This window comes from Erpetoichthys calabaricus, chromosome 11, assembly GCF_900747795.2.
Source record: "Erpetoichthys calabaricus chromosome 11, fErpCal1.3, whole genome shotgun sequence".
NCBI lineage: Eukaryota > Metazoa > Chordata > Cladistia > Polypteriformes > Polypteridae > Erpetoichthys > Erpetoichthys calabaricus.
Window position 1 is genome coordinate 136,106,237 of NC_041404.2, and position 20,019 is coordinate 136,126,255.

The 20,019-nt window shown below is 52.6% G+C and overlaps 1 protein-coding gene across 1 annotated transcript in view; it reads left to right on the plus strand.

The window, feature by feature from the left end:
* The window catches only part of LOC114660968 (dynein axonemal assembly factor 5-like), a 68,625-nt gene extending 52,590 nt beyond the window's left edge, over positions 1-16,035 (plus strand). Inside the window, exons 10-14 of the mRNA XM_051934112.1 lie at positions 486-508; positions 6,454-6,595; positions 8,456-8,612; positions 10,648-10,839; positions 15,358-16,035. Coding sequence (XP_051790072.1) covers positions 486-508; positions 6,454-6,595; positions 8,456-8,612; positions 10,648-10,839; positions 15,358-15,497 — 654 coding nt within the window. The 3' untranslated portion in view covers positions 15,498-16,035. The remainder of the gene's footprint in view (positions 1-485; positions 509-6,453; positions 6,596-8,455; positions 8,613-10,647; positions 10,840-15,357) is intronic.
* The last annotated feature ends 3,984 nt before the right edge of the window (positions 16,036-20,019 follow it).

Sequence of the window (20,019 nt, forward strand, 5' to 3'; positions counted from 1 at the left end):
TGCCCTCCATTTTACTCACGGTGGGGGCTCCCTGTCTCGCTCTTGTTAACCCCCTTGTGCCCCAAATCACTTTTCTTAGACCCCCAACAGCATAAGTCCTCATGCCAAGAGAAGGAGACCTCCATTCTGCAAGTAAAGTGTTCCAGAAAAGAGAATGGGGAAAGCCCCTTATCAGGAAGGAAGGGATTCCCTGAATGGGGAATCCCCTCTCCAGAAGAGACGCTAAAGCACCCCCCCCCCACCACCATCATCTCAGGGCTAACTTCATTTTAGCAAAGGCAGGAAGAGGTTTTCCTAAGCTGTGGCCCCCCGCCGAAGCCCACAGCCCACCTATGTGCCATGCATGTTATAACAAAAGGCCTACAGGCGCAGCTCCACTCTAAGGCTGCTTTTAGTACAAAAAAAAAAGGGAATCCTAACTTGCCCCCCCCCCCCCCCCCAGGGATTCCCTGCCAAAAGCACCCCCTCCTCCCTGAGGTTTGCAGTGGGATTCCCAAGGTCACAGCTGATCAGCTGTCTCTGTTGTGCCACACCTCAAGGGGCAAAGGGCAGAAGGACCTGCTGGTGAACGGCGTCGTAGCCGCCTGCCAAATCCAAACTGAATACCCGAGGGCGCTGCCAGAATTCCGAGGTAAATTGTAAACCCACTCGCCGGAAGTATCCGCAAACTTGGACGATCCTGAAGTCAAAATCACAGAGAGCCTTTTACAAGGTGACCTGTGGTGGCACTCAGTCCTGCACATCAACCTCATAGTGGAACAAAATGGCATCCCGGGGGGGGGGGGGGGGGGGGGACCACGCCAATAAAAACCCAACAGCAGGACTGGGAGGGCGCAACAAAAGAAGCAAAATGTGTAACCCAGCGCCAATCACAACACTCTCACGTCATCAGTCTTTGTTCCCTAGTCACACTCGAGCTCCGATCCAGGGTGCCACCTTGACAGCCACACAGGCCCCTTGATGCCACCAGAAGTGTGACGGGACCACGGATAGCACTTCATACCCCTCCCCTCACAAAAGTGGTAAAGATGGCATCCCCTCGCAGGTCCTGATGCCCAATATCACATGCGTGTCATTTTGGCCCTCTGGCTCACCATTTGTATACAAAGGTCGGGCACCACTAACCTGGCACTGCCTTTCCAGGATGACTCCTTAGACTCTTCATTTACGTGAAGCGAACAGCGGGGCTCGGACTGAGTGGCACAGGTTCAAGTGCCAAAGTGCACCTGGCTGCGTGTTGTCATCGAATCTGTCGCCAGTTCCTTTGTGTCGCAGCACATGCCAGTCTCCCTAAACTTGCGGCTCTGGCCTGCTCCTCGATGTGCTCCCTGTGTGGCCCGTTTACTGTTTGTCCTCCTCTTTTGTTTCTTTTTCTTCTTTTTTTTTTTTTTGCACTGCTGCCAATAAATAAAAACCCGGGATTCCATTTCCATTTTGTTTACATTCCCTGTGAATTGTACATGACGGGTGGAGAGCAGCGGGCATTACCAGGCGAGTGGTGTGGTCCTGGCCTTGACCTTTCCGACTCGGAGGATTCAGTTACATTAATCACCACAAAAAAAAAGCAAAAGCGCAGGCCTCTGTGGGGGGCGCCGCCATTTGCGGTGATGGCGTGGCGTGTGAAACAGTAGGTTTGGTTTGGGTTTCTGAGCAAACAGTCTTTTAGTGTCAGACTCATTTGTCAGAGGGGCTTGAGGAGCACAATCGACGGCTAATTTGCTTACATATCTGGCATTTCATCGAGCCTCGGAATGCTTTTCTCACAAATGTTCGTGGAGGAAAGGCACACGACACGGTGACGCCTGCAGGACGGGCCAGCGGCACGGGGGCGAACTTGGAAACAAAGCAAAGGCAAGTCTAGCCTGGCACAGCGTGCCCTGCTGGTCACAGGGGGCTGTTTTAAGTACAGCACCCTCTGCTGGCCTCACCCTGCTATAGGTGAGGTTTGGGGCGCCCTTACTGTCCCATTTACTGGAGTGTATCCTAGGGGCTTTAAATGGCACCCCCTACTGACAGCAGTTTGCCCTCTTAAATGAGGGGTTTGGTTTAGCACAGCGCGCCCTACTGGCCACAGGTGGCTACTTTAGTACAGCCCAGCCCATTGGCCACAGAGACTTGGCTTGTCACAGCGCACCCTACTGGCCATAGTGGCTTGGATTAGTGCATTAATATTGTTAAGGGACTCTCTCCTTGAATATTGCCTTTCCCAAGATTTCTTTCATTTTTCCTTACAGGTGTGTTTTATTTTATTTATTTTTTTGTTTTCTTACAGAGTCAAGGCAGGGGGGCTGTCAAAAAACAGAACCCGTTAAAGCCCATTGAGGCATTCCTTGTGTGATTCTGGGCTATACACCAAATAAATGGTTGTTGTTTAGCGCCACCTACTGGCCACAATATGCCTTACTAACCACAGGGGGTTGGTTTAGCACAGCACACCCTACTGTCCAGGTAGGGTTCATTTAACACGGCGATCATCGTAGCTAAGATGGATCCCACTGGCCACTATTTCCTTACTAGACACGGGTCTTCTTTTTAGCTTAGTGCACTTTACTTCTGTTTTGGGTTTGTTTAGTGCAGGTTGAACCACTGGCCATGACGGTTTGGTTGAAAACAGCACACTCTAGTGGCCACGCGTTGCCCTTCTAAACGTAAGGTTTGATTTAGCACAGCGCACTCTGCTGGCCACAGGTGGTTGGTTTCATGCAGCCCAGCCTATTGGCCACAGAGAGTTGGATTAGTAGAGCGCACCCTACTGGACGCAGTTTGCTTTTCTAAACGTGAGGGAGGTTTGGCTCAGTCAGTACATCTGCACTCACCAGAGAGGTTTGATGCAGCACAGCGCACCCTACTGGCCACTTCATGCCATACTAAACATGTCTGGTTGATTTAGCACGCTGCACTTTCCTGTCTAAGTAGGGCTTGTTTAATGCCGGGTGCACCACTGGCTGTGATTGGTGGGATGTAAACGCCGCACCCTGCTGGCCACACTTTGCCCTGCTAAGTGTAAGGTTTAGTTAAGCACAGCACACCCTACTGGCCACGATATGCCGTACTAAACGCAGTGGGATCTACTGTCTATGTAGGGTCTGTTTAACACTGGCCATGATGGGCTGCTCTAAAACCGCAGACCCTCCTAAACATGGGGGTTACTTTAGAACAGTGCACTCCACCCTTCATGGAGGCGTGGCTGAATGTGGCGTATCCTACTGGCCATAATGGGATGGTTTAAAACGGCACACCGTACTGGCCACAGAGGCTTGGTTTTAAACCAGTTAGCCCCCTACTGGCCACATGAGCTTGAATTTCTGCAGTCCACCCTGCTGGCATTGGAGTCTTAGATTAAAACAGCGCACCCTACTGGACACATTTTGCTCTGCTAAACAGGAGGGTTGGTTTGGCCCGCTGTGCCCGGCTGACCACAGGGGATTTGGTTTAATACAGCGCACTCTACTGGGCACAATCTAATTTACTAAATGGGGGGTCCGGAGGGTTTGTTTTCACCTTCTGCCATCCACGTGGAGTTCATTTAATGTGCGGTAATCCTGCAGGACATGATGGGTTGCTTTAAAACAGCGCACCCTACTGGCCGCTTGGGTTTGGTGCCACGCGCCCCTTTGCACACTGATGCTCCTTGTGTTTTATTGTGCCCTATTGACAAGTACATGAAAAACAAAACCAAAAGCAGTCTACCCTTGGCAGAGCGGGCATCCGCTTGTCATTTCCATGCCTGGTTTATCACTGCTAGAATTTTTCCCTGTATGGAGTGCCAGTCTTCATCCATTATGCCCAAATGGGGCTGTGACTACAGAGCAGTCAGAGGGTGGGCACCTTGGAGACACTTGTGAGGTCCTGTGCTCCATCTCGGCCACTGCTGATGAATGGCGTCTGGTGATGCCACCTCTGCGTGGTATCAAATCTCAGTGCACACTCTTCATATGTTGCTCGTGGCTGGTGGAGCAAGCTGCCCACCCACCCCCCTTTGGAATCCTGACCCCCTCGATGGGTTTAAGACCCTCTTGTTCAGTGAATTTCTGTCTGTTAAGTTTTTATTGTGTTTTGTTCAGAGTTCTTCACTTGTGTTCATTGACTTTGTCACCTTGTCCTGTCACACTTGCTCCCAGACAGTCTCCCAGGTGGTCTTTACATCGTTACGTTGACCCCTTTTGTACGTCGCTTTTGGATAAAAGTGTCTGCTAAGCAAATATAAAATCAATGGATTTGTAGTCATGTAAATGGGGGCAGAAAAATCCTGTGGTGCCCACCAGGAAAGGCGCTATATGTACAGGTCACTAATGAAAGGTTTACTGTGGGCTCAGGAGCAGGTGCTTGTTGGCTCCTTGTTTTAGGGTCCCCAAGTTGGCTGAGGCTGCACCTCTTGTTGTTGGCACTGATTGACATTTGTATGGCCAGATGTCACTCCGCGTCACTCATTTCTATAGCCTCGGTTTGTGTGCCCAAGGCACAGAGATACGTGACAGATGGGTCCAGTTCTTTGTGTTTCTTTAATATGGTGCCTTTCCTGGGTACTACAGTCCACCTCTTATTGAGCTGCTAAGCCGAGTTTGGAGTCCTTTCCAGTGGCGCTTGTGCCCTGTAACCGGTTGGCAGGCCAACTGCCCAGGGTCCCACTATTGGCCAGTCCCATCTACTGCCTCTGCTTGTTGTCCCATTAGCTGACCTTCTCATCCACCCAGCCACTTGCACCAAGCCAACCTTCTTGCAGGTGCCCATACAATCTCTGCTGGTACACAGGTGCCAATGTCACCTTGGCCAGTGTATGGGTGGTCTGTCTCTTCAAGCCCCTCCCAGTACTGATTGTATACTTGCTCTCTTGTGCCCCCTGCTGACTGTGCAATTTCACAGTATTCTGTTGTCCAGCACAGTACACAAACACTGCCATGTTCTCAGTGGGTCCGTGCCCACCTGGCCCCCAGTGCCTGACCCTGCAGTGCACCACTGCTTCAGGTGTGACACGCCCCATCCCGATGTCACCCGCCAGGAATCCTTAATCCGTCTGCCATGCTCCTTCAATAGGGCATCCTCGCCCATCCCTGAATCCCAGCTGGTACGTGGTCAGCACTGGATGGTCCATGGTGGACAGTGACGGAGGTCAAGTGCGGCAGAGAAGGTCCGAGGATAAATGAAGTGAGACGCTGACGACTGCCTGCCGGGTGTTTCCTGTCCCCCTGCCGACCCATCGTGCTGAATGGCGGTCCCTGGCCTTAAAAATACAAACCGTGGCACAGCTTGGCGCGGCTCCCTTTTTTCTAATCACGCACATAGCAGGTGATGTTCGTGGCTCGCCTGCCGACGGACCCTCGTCCCCGGGCCAAGCCAAACACAGGAGGTGCACACTGCGGCCACGCGAGCTGCCGGCCTTTTGTTCGGACTCAAAAACAACAAGGAAGGGCGCTGGGAGCCGTTCAGACGAAAACGTTACCTGGAAATCATCCCGGGGGTTCGGGGGGGGTTACCACCTGGAGGACTGGCCGCTGGCTCTTAGAGGGAACTGCTAGGTGACGGGTCTTAATGGGGGCTCCTGGGGGAATGGCCTGTCAGTGCTTATTGGGGGATTCTGGGAGATAGGACAGCAGTCGGGGGGACCTAAAAGATTAAAGGGCCAGGTGTAGAATTTGTTCTGAGGGCCCCTGGGACTCGCGGGCAGTGGGCAAGTGACAGTACCACAGGTCTTAATGTGGGCAAATGGGTAAGGACCACGGGGTCTATCTGGGGGCCATTAGGTCTCATTCTGGGCAGTGGTCCTGCAGGTCCTACTGATGCTCAGAAGATTACAGGCCATTGGGTCTTCATTTGGCCAGCTGGGCACTGGGCTATTGGATCTTGATGTGGGTGACTGAGCCATAAGCCACCAGGTCTTACTGGCAGCAATGAGGTGACAGGCCAGCAGGTTTTAATGTTGGCCATTAGATTACAGGACAGTGGGTCTTGATGGTGGACAATTGGATATTAGTTTGGGCAATGGGCCACTGGGACCTACGGTGGGGTAACTGGATCGCGAGTCAGTGGGCCTTAATATGGGCACCTTGGCAACCAAGTCATCAGGTCTAACTGGGGGCCATTAGATTATGTGGGCAAGCAGGACAAAGCCAACATGTTCCAGAGTGAACTGTGTAACCAGCTGTACCCAAATAGGTCATTAATAGGAAAGTAAAGTGACCAGAAGCCAAAGTGACCAGGCCAGCCCAGTTCTGTCAATAGTGGAAAACGAAGCTGTACTGAACTGAGGTGAGCGGCCCCTGTGTGGAGACCCCCACCTCTGGTGACCCTGTCAGTTGTGTTCAGCCCGAGTGTCCCCACCGGGCGTCTCCGTCCTGACAGTAGAGCTGCCATCGGTGAAGGAGATGTGCCCTCCGGCTCTGTCAGTCGTCTTTCGCAGGGTCCTAACGTCTCTTCTTTTTCTCTCCCACCCCTAATCTGAGACAGACGGCTGGCCGACCACCTAGAGGCGTTTCTCACAGACGCCGTCCTGCCCAATCTGCTGTGGCACGCTGGAAGGACGGCTGCTGCTATCCGAACCGTGGCCATCTCCTGCCTGTGGGCCCTTCTGCACAGCGAGGTGCTGTCACCTGCACAGGTAAGTCTGACCGCCTGCCTAGCGCCCCCTACTGGCCCTCATCTGGGGTGGCGTTTGGAGAGCTGAAAGGATTTCATCTTGGGGTGCAAAGCCACATTGGCGGTCCTAGTCACACCCGAGTGGGTCTTAAGTGTGAGGAGAATAGAAGGGTGTGGAGCTGATGAAGTGTCCATTGACCACTGAAATGAAGGATGTGCTCACTGACGGGACAGTGTGGTCACTCCTGGGAGCCCTTGGGTGGCCCCTTCCACATGCCAGTTCATCAGCTGAGGTCCTCAACCCCACTAAGCCCAATTCAGGACATGCCAGGATGCCCACTACCACACTCACACACCAGTTAGCCGTACCCACACATCTTTAAGGGAGGGGTGTAAGGAACACCCGCATGGGCATGGGGTGAACATATAAACCCCAGACAATAAACGGGTGTAGGATTTGACTCCAGTGCCACCATAGCAGCAGGATTTTCAGATATTTGTCACTTGTATTGAACGAACAAAAAAAAAAAAAGTTTGGCTCTGCCAGTTTAGGGAAATCCCAGCGAGGGCACTTCTCTGGGCACCAGTCATTAAAGGGGTGTGGTGGAGGGCGAGGATGAAAGGACCTCCTGTTTGGTTCCTGGGGTGCAGAAGGTACGTGACGGAGGATTCGGTTCTTAGTGTTGGTTTAATGTGGCGCCTTTCCTGAGTACTGCAGTCCATCTCTTATTGAGGTTTCAAAGTCGGTCAACTCCAGTGGCACTACAACTGGTTGCCAGGCCAGCTGACAGGCTCGTGTCACTGACTCCTTGTCCACTGCAGTGCTTCTTCTTGTAGGCACCCATACAGTCCCTGCCGGTGCACAGGTGCCACTGTCATCTTGGCCGTTATATGGGTGGCCCTGTCCCACCAGGCACCCCAGTACTGACTGTATACTTGCTCTCTGGTGCCCCCTGCTGACTGTGCAATTTCAGTCTCATTATTCTACTTCCGACGGAACTCAAACGCTGCCACATCCTCAGTGGCTCAGAAGCCCACCAGATGGACTCCTTGGCTGTGGAAGCACACTGGACCCCTAGGACCAGTCTCTGTGGCACAATAAGCTGATCCTCCCCTGCCACTGTGTGACGCTCCATGGGATGACTTGTCACCTGCTCCCCAGCCCCTGCCATCTCTGTCACCTGTGAAGGATTGTCCGAATCCCATGTTGAATTTTTCCAGTCCGGTGAGTGGACCACAGGGAGTCCATGACTGAAGGCAACCATGGCAGAAAAGGTCCGACGACAAATAAGGTGAGGTGGCATCAGGCCCATAGGGTCACCCTGAACGCTTGGGGGCGGGGGGGGCGGGCAGTAGGCCTCACAATAAGCTGCAGGTCTGAACCTGCAAAGCCCCCCTCGGACCCAGTATAGTCCCCCACCGACACACACTGGGCTTTGAGCGTCGACAAGGCACATCCTCCATCGGAGGGCAGGGCGGCTTTAGTATTTATTCAGGCGTGCGGCCGTCTCGATTGACTTGTCAGGGAAGCCATTCTCTTGGTTGACCCCGGACTTTAAGGTATTTGTTTCAATCCGAGTGTTTTTAGCGTAGCCTGCAGGAAGCGAGAAGCGCAGGGGAAATTCCAAAGTGTCACTCAGTCAGTCAAAAAAAATAAAAGACGGAATTAGGAGGAAGGCGGCTTCGGCGATGGGGGTGGGGTGGGCTTGGGGGGGGGGTGCTGAGGGGGGCTCTTCTCGCCTTTTTCTTCTTCAGCCTCTCTGTGTGTCCAGGACGTCACTGTGCTCCCCTTTACAGGTGCTGCTGGGCACTGGCAAGTGGTGGTCATCTTGGGCTCGTTCCCCCAACTCACACCCCCCTCTTTCCCTTCCTTCCCCTCCAGTTGCTGTTTGTGCGTAAAGACCTGATGGCCCAGGTGGTCGCTGCTCTTGACGAAGACTCCAAGATGACCCGGCAGATGGCTTGTCAGATCATCGGCTCCATTCTGCTTCTCTGCACTGACCAGCTGGACGCAGAGACCCTCAACACCGTCTACCCTGGTAGGGGCCTGCTGGGCACTGAAACCGCCATCTTAGTGTCTTTCAGTGAATGTCTTGATATAGCGCCTTTCACAATAAGCAGCATCACAAAGTGCTTTACAGGGAAATTGGGAAATAAAATGAGAAAGCAGAAGAAGAGAAATGAGGGAGGTGAGCAGAATAATTTGAAGAGGCATTCTGTAAATATAGCGCCTTTCATGATGAGCACCATGCGAGTGTGTAACCAAACAAACTCAACGGGGCGTAGTAGACATATTGCACCTTTCATAAATATAGCGCCTTTCATGATGAGCTCCACCATAAATGATATACTGGTAATGTGAAAGTATAAGTGAACAGAAGGGGGCGTAGTAGACATATAGCACCTTTCATGATGAGCTCCACCTTAAGTGATATAATGTGAGAGTGTAAGTGAACAGAAGGGGCGTAGTAGACATATATAGCGCCTTTTATAATGACTATGCCAATGTGGTGAGCATAAAGAGAATGTCACCATCAGCAGAAGTGCCTTTCATAATGAGGACCGTCCCAAACGAATAGAACGAGCACAAGAGAACTGAAGGGGTGTTTCCTCCATATAGTGCCTTGAACAGGGTGCAATGTCTCAAGGTTTAAAATGAGAGTGTAATAAAGGGGCGGCACGGTGGCGCAGTGGGTAGCGCTGCTGCCTCGCAGTTGGGAGATCTGGAGAGCTGGGTTCACTTCCTGGGTCCTCCCTGCGTGGAGTTTGCATGTTCTCCCCGTGTCTGCGTGGGTTTCCTCCCACAGTCCAAAGACATGCAGGTTAGGTGGATTGGCGATTCTAAATCGGCCCTAGTGTGTGCTCGGTGTGCGGGTGTGTTTGTGTGTGTCCTGCGCTGGGTTGGCACCCTGCCCGGGATTGGTTCCCTGCCTTGTGCCCTGTGTTGGCTGGGATTGGCTCCAGCAGACCCCCGTGACCCTGTGTTCAGATTCAGCGGGTTGGAAAATGGATGGATGGATAAAGCAGAAGGCCGTATATTAGACAATATAGCGCCTTTCATAGTTAATATCCCAGTGTGCTTGATATAAAGAGAACATCCAATTTGGAAAAGGTTTTTAATATAAAGTGCCTTTTCATATTTAGGACCATCCCAAAGTGTTTAACATGAAATGTACATCACAGTTCAGGTATTTTATGCATATAGCGCTTTTCATAAAGAATATCCTCCCTAGTATTTTAATTTATATATTACATCTGAACTGAAGCAGGTTTGTTGTACTGTGCCTCATAATGAAGACCCTCAAAAAGTGTTTAATGTGAAGGGTATGACTGATGAGAGATGTAGCGCCTTTCATGAGGAGTGCCATGAAACCTGCCATGATGCTTATAGCGCCTTTCATAGTGAATGCCATGCCAGTGTGTTTTTAATATGAAGCATTTCTACATATATAGCGCCTTTCCGAGTGAGCGCTGCCTAAACATTTTCACTCTGAAGGTACAGGGTGCTGGCGAGCATTACCTGTATAGCGCCTTTAATATCCAGTACCCCTCTAGGTCTTTAATGTAGTCCGAGTCTCACAACCTGCACATCTTCATTATCTGGAACACAAGGGATGAACTTGACACAGAGGGCTTGTTTATTATTTAGCGCCTTTCACAATGAGTTATGGCCCAAATTCGGAGTACAGGGGTACTGAAGAGCGCCTTTCATAATGAAGACCTTCAAACAGCATCTTCCATGTAGAGTTTTACAGGATAGGAGGAGATGTGCTGCACATATAGCGCCTTTCACAATGAAAACCAACTCTCAAATATCTAAAGAGTACAGGGACCCTGCCTGCACTGTCTTTATAATGAGATGTGGCCCCCCGCTAAGTTCTGAAAGGTACAGTCCATTGCTTTATATAGCGCCTTTCACACCACAGGGCATGAGGGTTCAGGGTGGGGGCTTAGTTGAGACCCCCGTGTGAAGCTCTTTGTTTTCTGTCTCGTCCTTTGTTGCCTGACCTGTGACTGGTTAAGGTGGGCTGAATGATGGCTGCTGACCCCCCTGCTCTGTTTCTTCCTCCACAGAGCTGCTCAAGCGTCTGGACGATGCCAGTGATGACGTGCGAGGTGCCGCCGCACAGGCCCTGACTACGTGGTTTCAGCGCGTCCCCCCGGATTACGACAGGACCACTTACCGAGGACACCTTGAATTTCTGTACCGCGGCCTCTTGGTTCACCTGGATGACCCGGACAGTAACATTCAGATGGCCATCTTGGGTAAGAAGTGCTACATGTAGGTGGTGCCAATGGGCACTAGAAGCTGTGAAAGTCTGTGGTGGAGCACCTGGGAGGCGGGCACAGTTTGCAGAGATGGTTGGCATGGCTGTGATTACTGGGGGGGGAGCACAGGTCCTCTTGTTGCCATTTGTTGGGTCTCTGGGCAGGGCACTCTATAAAAGTAATTCAGATAAACTGGCACAAGGCTCAGCGGGCATCATCACTTTATTATCTGTCCATTGTTACACCCACTTCATCCACTCCTGGGTGCACAGGGCATAAGGGAGCTGGATGGAGTGCCAGCCTAGCACAGGGCACAGTGACACCCACACAGTGCCAGTTGTGAGCTGCCCGTCTTTACGATGAGGGAGGGCAACCAGACCAAGGTCTGAACCCACAGCTGTTTATATAGCGCCTCCCATCAACCGAAATCACAACCTTACTGCACTCGGTATCCATAGAGACACTCGGAATTGTGGGTGGCCTGGCAGTGCAGGTCATGTCCAGCAGCCTCACAAATGACATGGACGTCACAGAAGGGGGCTCTTGTGTGAGAATGTTGGGTGGTCTTTAGTCGATGTAGCGCCTTTCAGGTTACCTGGTCCACAGTTCTACTGTGTGCTGCCAGGCGCTCTGCATGCTCAGTGGCTTTTGAAACATGTCGTCTCACATCAACCAGGATGTGGGAATGCGGGCACAAAGTGGCGCTCTGCTCTTTGGAATTGGGCGCACAGACGCAGTGTGAGAGAGGAATGAGGGTGGGGCTGATGACATGGACAGTCGCCCTGTGAAATTGGGGGTCTCTGTGGACTTGTCCTTCAGCGTCATAAGGCGCATGACAAAAGTAAAAAATCTCGCCAACCATTGGGTCACTTGAATGACGTGTGGGCACTCGTCAAGTCCCAGACCCTCAGTGGTACCAGCCTACTGGCCACAAGGGGTTAGTTTAACACAGTGCCCCCTACTGGATACCGCATGCCGTATTACACTTGGGCTCCTGGATTAGCACAGCGCCCTCTCCTGTCCATGAAGGGTTAGGGTTAACGCTGGGCACCCACTCGCCAGGATGGGCTTGTTGAAAACGGCAGACCCTGCTTGGCTGGTCACAGTTTGCCCTGCTAGAGCTGATAGTGACGTTAATGGTGGACGTCTCTGCTTGCTTGTGTGACCAGCGTCGCCACCCTCCAGTGAGATACCGTGAGTGGCGCCCTATAATACATGGACAGGTGGAGGGCAGAGGCGCTATATAATGGATTGGTGGATAGACATGAAAGGTGCCATATAACCGGTAGATGGGAAATGCACTATATAATAGATAGATAGACCTGAACATGGGTGCCCCCTGCTGGACAAGCCTTCCTTACTGAACAGGGGGGCTTGTTTGGCACAGCCCGCCCTGCTGACCCTGATGGTTGGTTTACGACAGCACACCCTACTGGCCAAGCCAAGGCCTCTTTAGCACAGCGCCCCCTAGTGGCCACAGTCTGCCTTACTGCACATGATGAGGTGGGTTAGCGTGGCACACCCTGCTGACCACTGGTGATTGGATTAGCATAGCACCCCCCCGGTGACCACAGGTTGCCTTTGTAAATGCGGGCTTTGCTTTAGCACAACGCACTCCCACTGGCCATGGTGGCTTGGCTTAAAACAGCACACCTAGCTGGCCACAGTGGGTTCATATGGCACAGCCCACCTTAACATGCCATGTGTCCCATTGGGCCCCCTGATGTGCCTAGCTTTTTTTGATTGCCATGTGGGTGCCAGCGTGTTGCTCTGAATCTCCCTGCCCACCACCAGCAGTTGGCCTGAAGACCCTCGGCTCCCACACCCTCCCCCCCATTCTGACCCGTAAAGCTGGCCCGTCGTCCCCTCCATCGGCGTAACGCCACCGTTCAAGTTTATTACAAGAAGGTTTTCAAAGTCGGCGCGGCTCAGGGGTCCGCCGTGTTATTTTTCGAATGACGGCTGACAAAGGCACATTGTGCTCCCCGCTTCCCCCCGCAGCTCGAAGGCGGTGGCGGCGTTTCTAACATTTCAAACAAATCTCAAACGCTTCGCTGTCTCTGATTGCCCGCCAATTTGTTTCCACATGTTTTCCAACTTGTAACACTATAGTGCCTTCCTTTGCTGCATCTCCTAATGTCTGTGGTAATTGTCGGGATGTCAGAGGGGGCCTTCATTACATCGGTGCACAGGCGGGCGCGCTTCTCCGATTACCGTCTGATGTGTGATGTTCGTACAGAGCGGCGGTGGCCGACACCGTGGGAACAAAGAGCCGATTATTGGGCTGAGGGGCGCGGTGGCGTGAAGGCCCCCAGCAGGCCGCCATCCAAACAAATCCTCCTCCTCCTCCTCCTCCTCCTGGCTCTTCTGAAGAGCAATGCTGCCCTCTGGTGGCCACTCCTGGTATTTGCTCACATTCTTTCTTTTTTTCACTCCTGGTGTTGCCGTGCTGGGCCACCGGAGCAGCTGTGGGCACCTTGTAAGGCCGGTGACACTCGGGCAACATGTCACTGCTGTCCGGAGCCGTGTAAATTGAATTACAGAAAACGCAAATGAGCTGCTTTAGTGCCACAGTCCACTAGAAACTCCCGAGTCCTGTCCCAGAAAAGAGACGAGCAGTGGTGACCCTCAAGGACATCCTGGGGTCCGAGCTGACCAGCAAAACAGTAAATATAAATGACGTGAGCTTTATGATCTGTGACACCAGCACCACTCCATACAAACCGCAAGCATTCAGAAAGAAAACAAAACGGCTGGCACTGCCAGGATGAGGTGGGCACAATCGAGGAGTGGGCAGGCGAACAGCAGGCAAAAAATTAAAACAATCGGAGTGACCTCCACGGTGGCAGCAACGGCGGCTTTGATCTGCAGTTGCCAGCAGCAAGTCTAGTCGGGCACCACTAGAGGGCGGCAGCACACACTTACTGCCATGCGTGTCAGTTAGGGTTCAGTACACAGTGGCCAGTTTATTAGGCACACCTGACTTGATACAGAGATGAGCTCAATAAATAAATAAATATCATAATAAAAATTGAACAACACACATGGGGACTTCTGACTTGGGTGACAGAGACAACAAGAGCCTTGTAGGTGGCAGTAAGATTGGACCTCAGGTTTACATTGCAAGCCGCCCCCTGCTGGACAGAGCAGCTCCCTCCGGGTGTCCACCAATGGCGTCTACCGACTCTGAAAGTCTAATAGTCAAGTCTACCACTAGAGGGCGACAGCATGCGCTTCTTACCTAGCAGGTCAGTCAGTTGTCGGTCCACCAAGTGGCCAGTTTATTAGGCGCACCCCTCCAGCTGTGTGTCACTCCTTCCTCATCGTCCTTCACGAATGCCGGACTGTGCTGTGCTGTTGCTGCAGACTGGACGGCACTCCAAAGCTGCTCAGTGGCTCAAGGACCACCGATCTTCGTGTCCCCACAACCATTTGGTGACAATAACAAACCTGGTGACTTGATGCGTCATCACGATGGAGGTGGCCATGAAGTGAAGATCTTGGCCAGCAGGGATGTGCACGGGTGGCTCTCTGAGTTTCGAGACCCTCGTGTGCCCCCCAGTGTCACATGGCCTCCACAGTGTAGTGGGTTTGTGTTGTAGGATTAAACTGCCACCCCCTTATTTTAGGAGATCGCCACAGAGGTGCAGCGATGACAAACGTAAAGCGAATTAAACGAGAAATATTTAGAAAATCCGACTGTCACAGCACCCTCTGACCCTGCGACGAGACTCCTGTGTGGTATAAAGCGCCTTTCAGAGTTACCTTTACATCTCTCTCTCTCTCATACAGAGCCTTCCCCAGATAGCTACTGGTATATGGCGCCTTTCACATCTCTGTACCAGTCTGTCCGTCTACCATATGGCAGGCAGTGTGGCGCAGTGACTTCAAACCCTGAGGTTGTGGGTTCAAATCCCACTCCTGACACCAAGTGTGACCCCAAGAAAGTCCCCTGACCTGCCTGTGACTCCAATTGGAAAACCAAAAAAGAAATGTCACCAATTGTCTCCTATGTCACCTTGGATAAAGGGGTCAGCCAAATAAGTACATGGAAATGTAAATAATACCCGTTATATAGCGCCTTTCACCTCTATGGGTCTCTCAATATGGCAATGACCAGGCCCCATGACGTGACACTCCAGTCACATTCTTCTCCTCTTCATCAGCCCCAGCGCACTCCCGCTGCCTCATGGGAATTGTAGTCACAGTGTGGAGGTAGGGGTGTGCCTAATAAACTGGCAGATGAGTATAGCGCCTTTCATAGGTTCATGAGGTCGATATTGTCACATGTTCAGGTGCTGCACAGACCACCCAATCACAGGTCTCGGGTGGGCTTTCTCCTGATGCTGCTGTTAATAGCTTGTTTTACCACCACTAGGGGGCACTCCATTTTCATGCCCACCTCGTTATGAGGAGGGGTGACCAGACCACCAGGATCCCATCATGCTGTGGGGCTGTCAGCTGGCCGGTGACCACTTTGTGCCCTGATTTTTATTTTTTGTTTCTCTATGGCAGGAGTGCTGAAGGCGGGCAGTGCCATCTGCCCATCGCTGCTGGAGAAGGAGGTCGAGGTGGTCCGGGAGAAGCACCGCACGCCGTGGTTCTGTGACGAGCTGCTCCAGCACATCCAGACGCTCGACGGTAGCTCAACGTGAGGGTGGGAGTGGCTGCCCCCCCCGGTTGGCAGCTTCAGCTGTTCCTTCACTTGTTGGCCTGGCAGTTTGAGTGACCCACGTTTATCGGCCCTCCTCCTTCACTCCCGCCATTGGCTGTTAACATCAGGTGTGAAGCCCCCCGAGGTCACTAAGGATTCTCCTTTTGTAATGGTGCAGGGCATTATGGGATACACACTTTGTGTGCTGCCAAGTGCCATCACTGTGAAGGCCTCTGCTTTGCACTGGCACCCCCTACAGGCACGAACAGCGGGCACACCCTGTGGGCATGAGAGGATGGCTGAAGGACGAGCACAGAGGCCTGGTGCGATGCTACATTGGGGACATGGGGCACTTGAGAAATAATTTAATGGGAAGAAGGTGCCAAGTGGGGTGGCATCAGGAGAATCATGTCCAGTGCTGCCGCCCGGCCTTCTCTTCACGCTTGCTTTGTTTTGTTCTTAATTTAACGTTTTGTGTTTCCCACGTTGTTAGAATTTAAAGTGCCAGCCGTGTTTTAATAAATTGCTTTTGTACGCTGGTGGGGTTTGTCAGGCCGCTTGCAATGTGCAACGTCACCACTCGAGGGCGACAGTTGGCTGAGCTGCTCCAGTTTGCCCACCTGGCATCACGCAGCTGTCCAGCTGCTAGGGTAACATCTGGCCAGCAATGAGGACTGCATGGACTTGCAGGTGAAGGTCGGGGGCAAAGCCTGCCAGGCGATGGGCACGAAGAGTACTGATGTCACCAAACTGGAATGGCAAGTGCCAGCCAGACCTTTGCCACCAGACTTGTTTCTCTCCCACATTGACGTCTTGTGGACATGAGGGTCACCTTACTGAAACTGTGACCAGTGGGGACCGTTTTGAGTTCCTGAGACCCAGCAGTACCCGCGGGACAATCCGTCCTGATGAAGTTTGTGCCCAGCATGTGCACTACATCTGACCATGCAGTCACCTTGGGCGTCAGCTGTTAAAGAATTGCTGGGCAGGTAATGAGGCTGGGTGGTCACCCAGTGGGCATCACACTTCTGTATGCCATGTTCAGGTGCATGCCACAAAGCTCAAGTGGGCCCAGTTCAAGACTTCCATGGCAGAGAACTGGAACTAAATGGTGGACGTCATGTTGTGACAGTCACCCTGAAGACTCGCCAGTAAGTTTAAGGAGGGGGGCCTGGATTTGACCTCGAGGTCCGGACCCTTGTGTGGAAGGAGCTCAGGGAGGCCACCGCATTGACCGTCAACGGTATTGACTCAGAAATGGTCCTCACCCGGGCGGGTACCACAGAGGTGGAAGGGGCACTTTGAATGAATCGGGTCTCAGCTGGCCTAGAATGGCAGGGGGGTACTGGAGGGCTCTGACCAGTCTGACCACTTGGCCCAGTGACACCCTATGGGAGGGGCGGGTCAAAAATGTGAGACTTCAACCAAAGCAGGTCCAGCTTTAAGAATGTGACGCCACAAGAGGGCGATAGTGGACACCCCCATAATGAAACTTTAGTCATAACACGTGGGGGGGGGGGGGAGGGCACAAAACCTCAAATGACTGTCCTGTCTGTGTGGGCACAAGGGTCACGAGGAGTCCGTGGCTCGAGATGTCATCTCTCAGCTCTTTTTGTGCTCTTCACAAATATTCCTCTGCCAATCTTTAAAGGGGGTTCAGCAGGAGTGCCCACCATTTACCCCAACCTTAATCTCTTCTGATTGCCTAATGATAGTCGCCTGTCTGGGGAAGATGCCACTAGAGGGCAGTAGTGGGCACTTCATAGTTAAGCCACAGGCTTACTGACTTGGCGCTTGGGAAAGACGGGTTGTGTGGCAAAAGTTCTTCACTAGAGGGCGAGCGTTCCCAACCCCAAGGATTGGTGGGCTCATAGACTGCCCTACAGCTGAGACATCCCACCCAGGTTTAGTCACAGATTTCCTGCTCTTTTGTGTGTCACATCTAACTGTTATATAGTCTGTCACCTCTGTCATGTTGTATATAGTGCCCATCACCTCTGTCACGTTATATATAGTGCCTGTCACCTCTACCTGTCTACTATATCATCGTGCCTTTCATATTTGTCTTTTCTCTCCACCCCAAATTTAGCAGAACGCAAGGTGAGGGCAGAAGGTGGCCTTTGACACTTTATTGTGACACCGCTGACACGACTTTCACACAAACGCTGGCCCTCCTTTGGCTCGTCCTTAATGAAGTCGGGGTGACCAGTCCTGGCGCCGGGCCTACAGTTCGTCTTTAGTGGGTAGCGGGTCGATGGTGCGGACGGGCCTGATGCGCCGCACCTTGTCCTTGTTCTTCTCCAGGATGGCCTCGATGTCACTGTCTCGGAATGTGGCCTTTTCGCCATCCTGAAAAACAGACGAGGAGACGTTGATGCAGGTGAAGGGAAGCTGGCAGCCAAGTGAGAAAAGCCAGTGCTGCCAATGTAAAGAGTGGGCAATGGGTGAGGTGGGTGACGGTAATGCGGAATGGTGGGCAGAGTGACGTGTACAGACCATGAGGGGGTCGCCATACTTTGTCAGTCTGCTGTGGGTATAAAACGGGCATCAGTGTCGCTGCTGTGGCTTTGAGGTGGTGCTGCACGTTTTAGGACATTTCCGCAGTGTGACTGCTGGCACTGAGCCTCACCCATCCTTAGCGCTGGTGGGCACAACACATACTGAACTAAACTTCAGATTGCTAAACCCGTTGCCAATGGCTGATTGCCCAGTGCCCAATTTGGCCCCCATTTCTTCCTCATTCTCTCCCATTGTTATAACAGAAAAGAAAATGCAGAAGAACCGGAGGAACTCGTCACACGGGTGACGACAGTGGGGGGGGGGGGGGGATTTCAGACGTGTCATTTTTGTCCTCCTCTGAGCTGACGTGGCACCGGCTGGGACAGCACAGTTCCACTTTTTAAGTGCCCACTTTAAACTTCCTCGTCACCTGCTTTGTGGTAGACCCTTGTCCAAGGCGGTCCTACGGCACTGGATGACCCTCGCCAAGTGGGAGTGGGCCTGCGCTGTGAATATTAAGGTGGTCCACACTGGACATGTCATGTGTTTGTGGATCTGGTGGGTTTGCCGGGTGACCAACACACAAGGTGGTCTTTACCTGAGCCGCCGGTCTCTTCTGTCCGGTGCAGGCCATCGTGTGTTTGTAGCAGAGCAGGACCTCCGGCTTGTCCTCCTGGTGTTTGCTCAACAGCACCTGATGGAAGTCGTCCTCGTGGGCATCTGCAGCGTGACAGGGGAGGAGAAGGAGAACATCAGACATTCTACACGTCATGTGGGCACTCGATGGGCACACTGTGCCCGTATCTCCTCCTCATCTTCTTTAGCAGCTGGTCCTGAATCCCCACAAGCCCACCAGGTCAGGTGCTACATGAATATTTTTGGGAATTGTGTACAAGATGGCCGGTGACCAAAGTATTATCAATAGGTGCCCATCCCACCACAGTCCTGCTGCTCCCCTCTTAGCTCCCAGGCATCTCCCCCTTCCCATCATCAAAGTCCAACTTCTCTGGGGTCCTTCAACCTCGGCCAGAGACCCCATCCCCGGTCTTGGGGTCCTCCTCGAGCTACCAAGTGTCCCTAAATGTGGTAGAAAGACCACCACGGTCCTCCCGTGACTCCATTAGATAAACTCCTGGCAAAGAAGACCAGAAGACTCTGCTTGAGGGTCACTTGTGGTGGTCCAATGATCCGTGTTGGGCTCAGTGGTGGCTTCTGAAAAATGGGACAAATGGACACCACACACCTGCATTCATGGGACAGAATGATGACCACTGGAGAGGTGGGCACCATGTGCCATAGTGACGTGCTGAATGGCAGCAGTCCAGGGGGCCGAGCAGAAGAGCAAACCAGGGGGCACCACACATGAAGGTCCACTGAGCCCCAGTGCCACCATTAGGCTCCGTCTGTGGGACCGAATGGCCAAAAGCTGCATGTGGCTCAGCCCACCCTGGCCAAGTCAGGGCACAGTGCAGCTTTTAAGAGCTTTGGGATGGTGAGGCACACCGACCAGCCACCACTTTCAAGCCAGCACCAGGTGACGAGAATCCCACTGACTACCTTGTCACAATGTCCCCTGTCCAAGGCTGGGATGTGTCAGGTGGCAAGTGAACAGTTGATAAAGCGGGCAAACGCAAGGATCTGAGCGACTGAGGGCCAAATCATGATGGCACATCTTGTGTACCAAAAGTGGCCCAAAGAAGGACAACCGGTGACAGGGGGGTGGACGCCCAAGGCTCTGATGCACTCGGGGTGGCCTGTCTGGTCCAGTCCAACAGAAGGGCTGGCAGCTTGTTCTGTGTGTCAGAGGCGCTATATAAGTGGTCAGAGTGCCCATGCTGACCCCCTGGCCACCACCAAAAGTGCCTACAGTGGGCATGTGAGGGACAGTGGTCTGCTCTGACGAATCCCATTTTCTTTTGGGTCACGTGGACGGCTGGGTGCGAGTGCGTCAATTGCGTGATGAAGAGATGGCAGCAGGACGCCAGTGTGTGACACTCTGGGCGTTTGTGAGGATGTCACTTTAA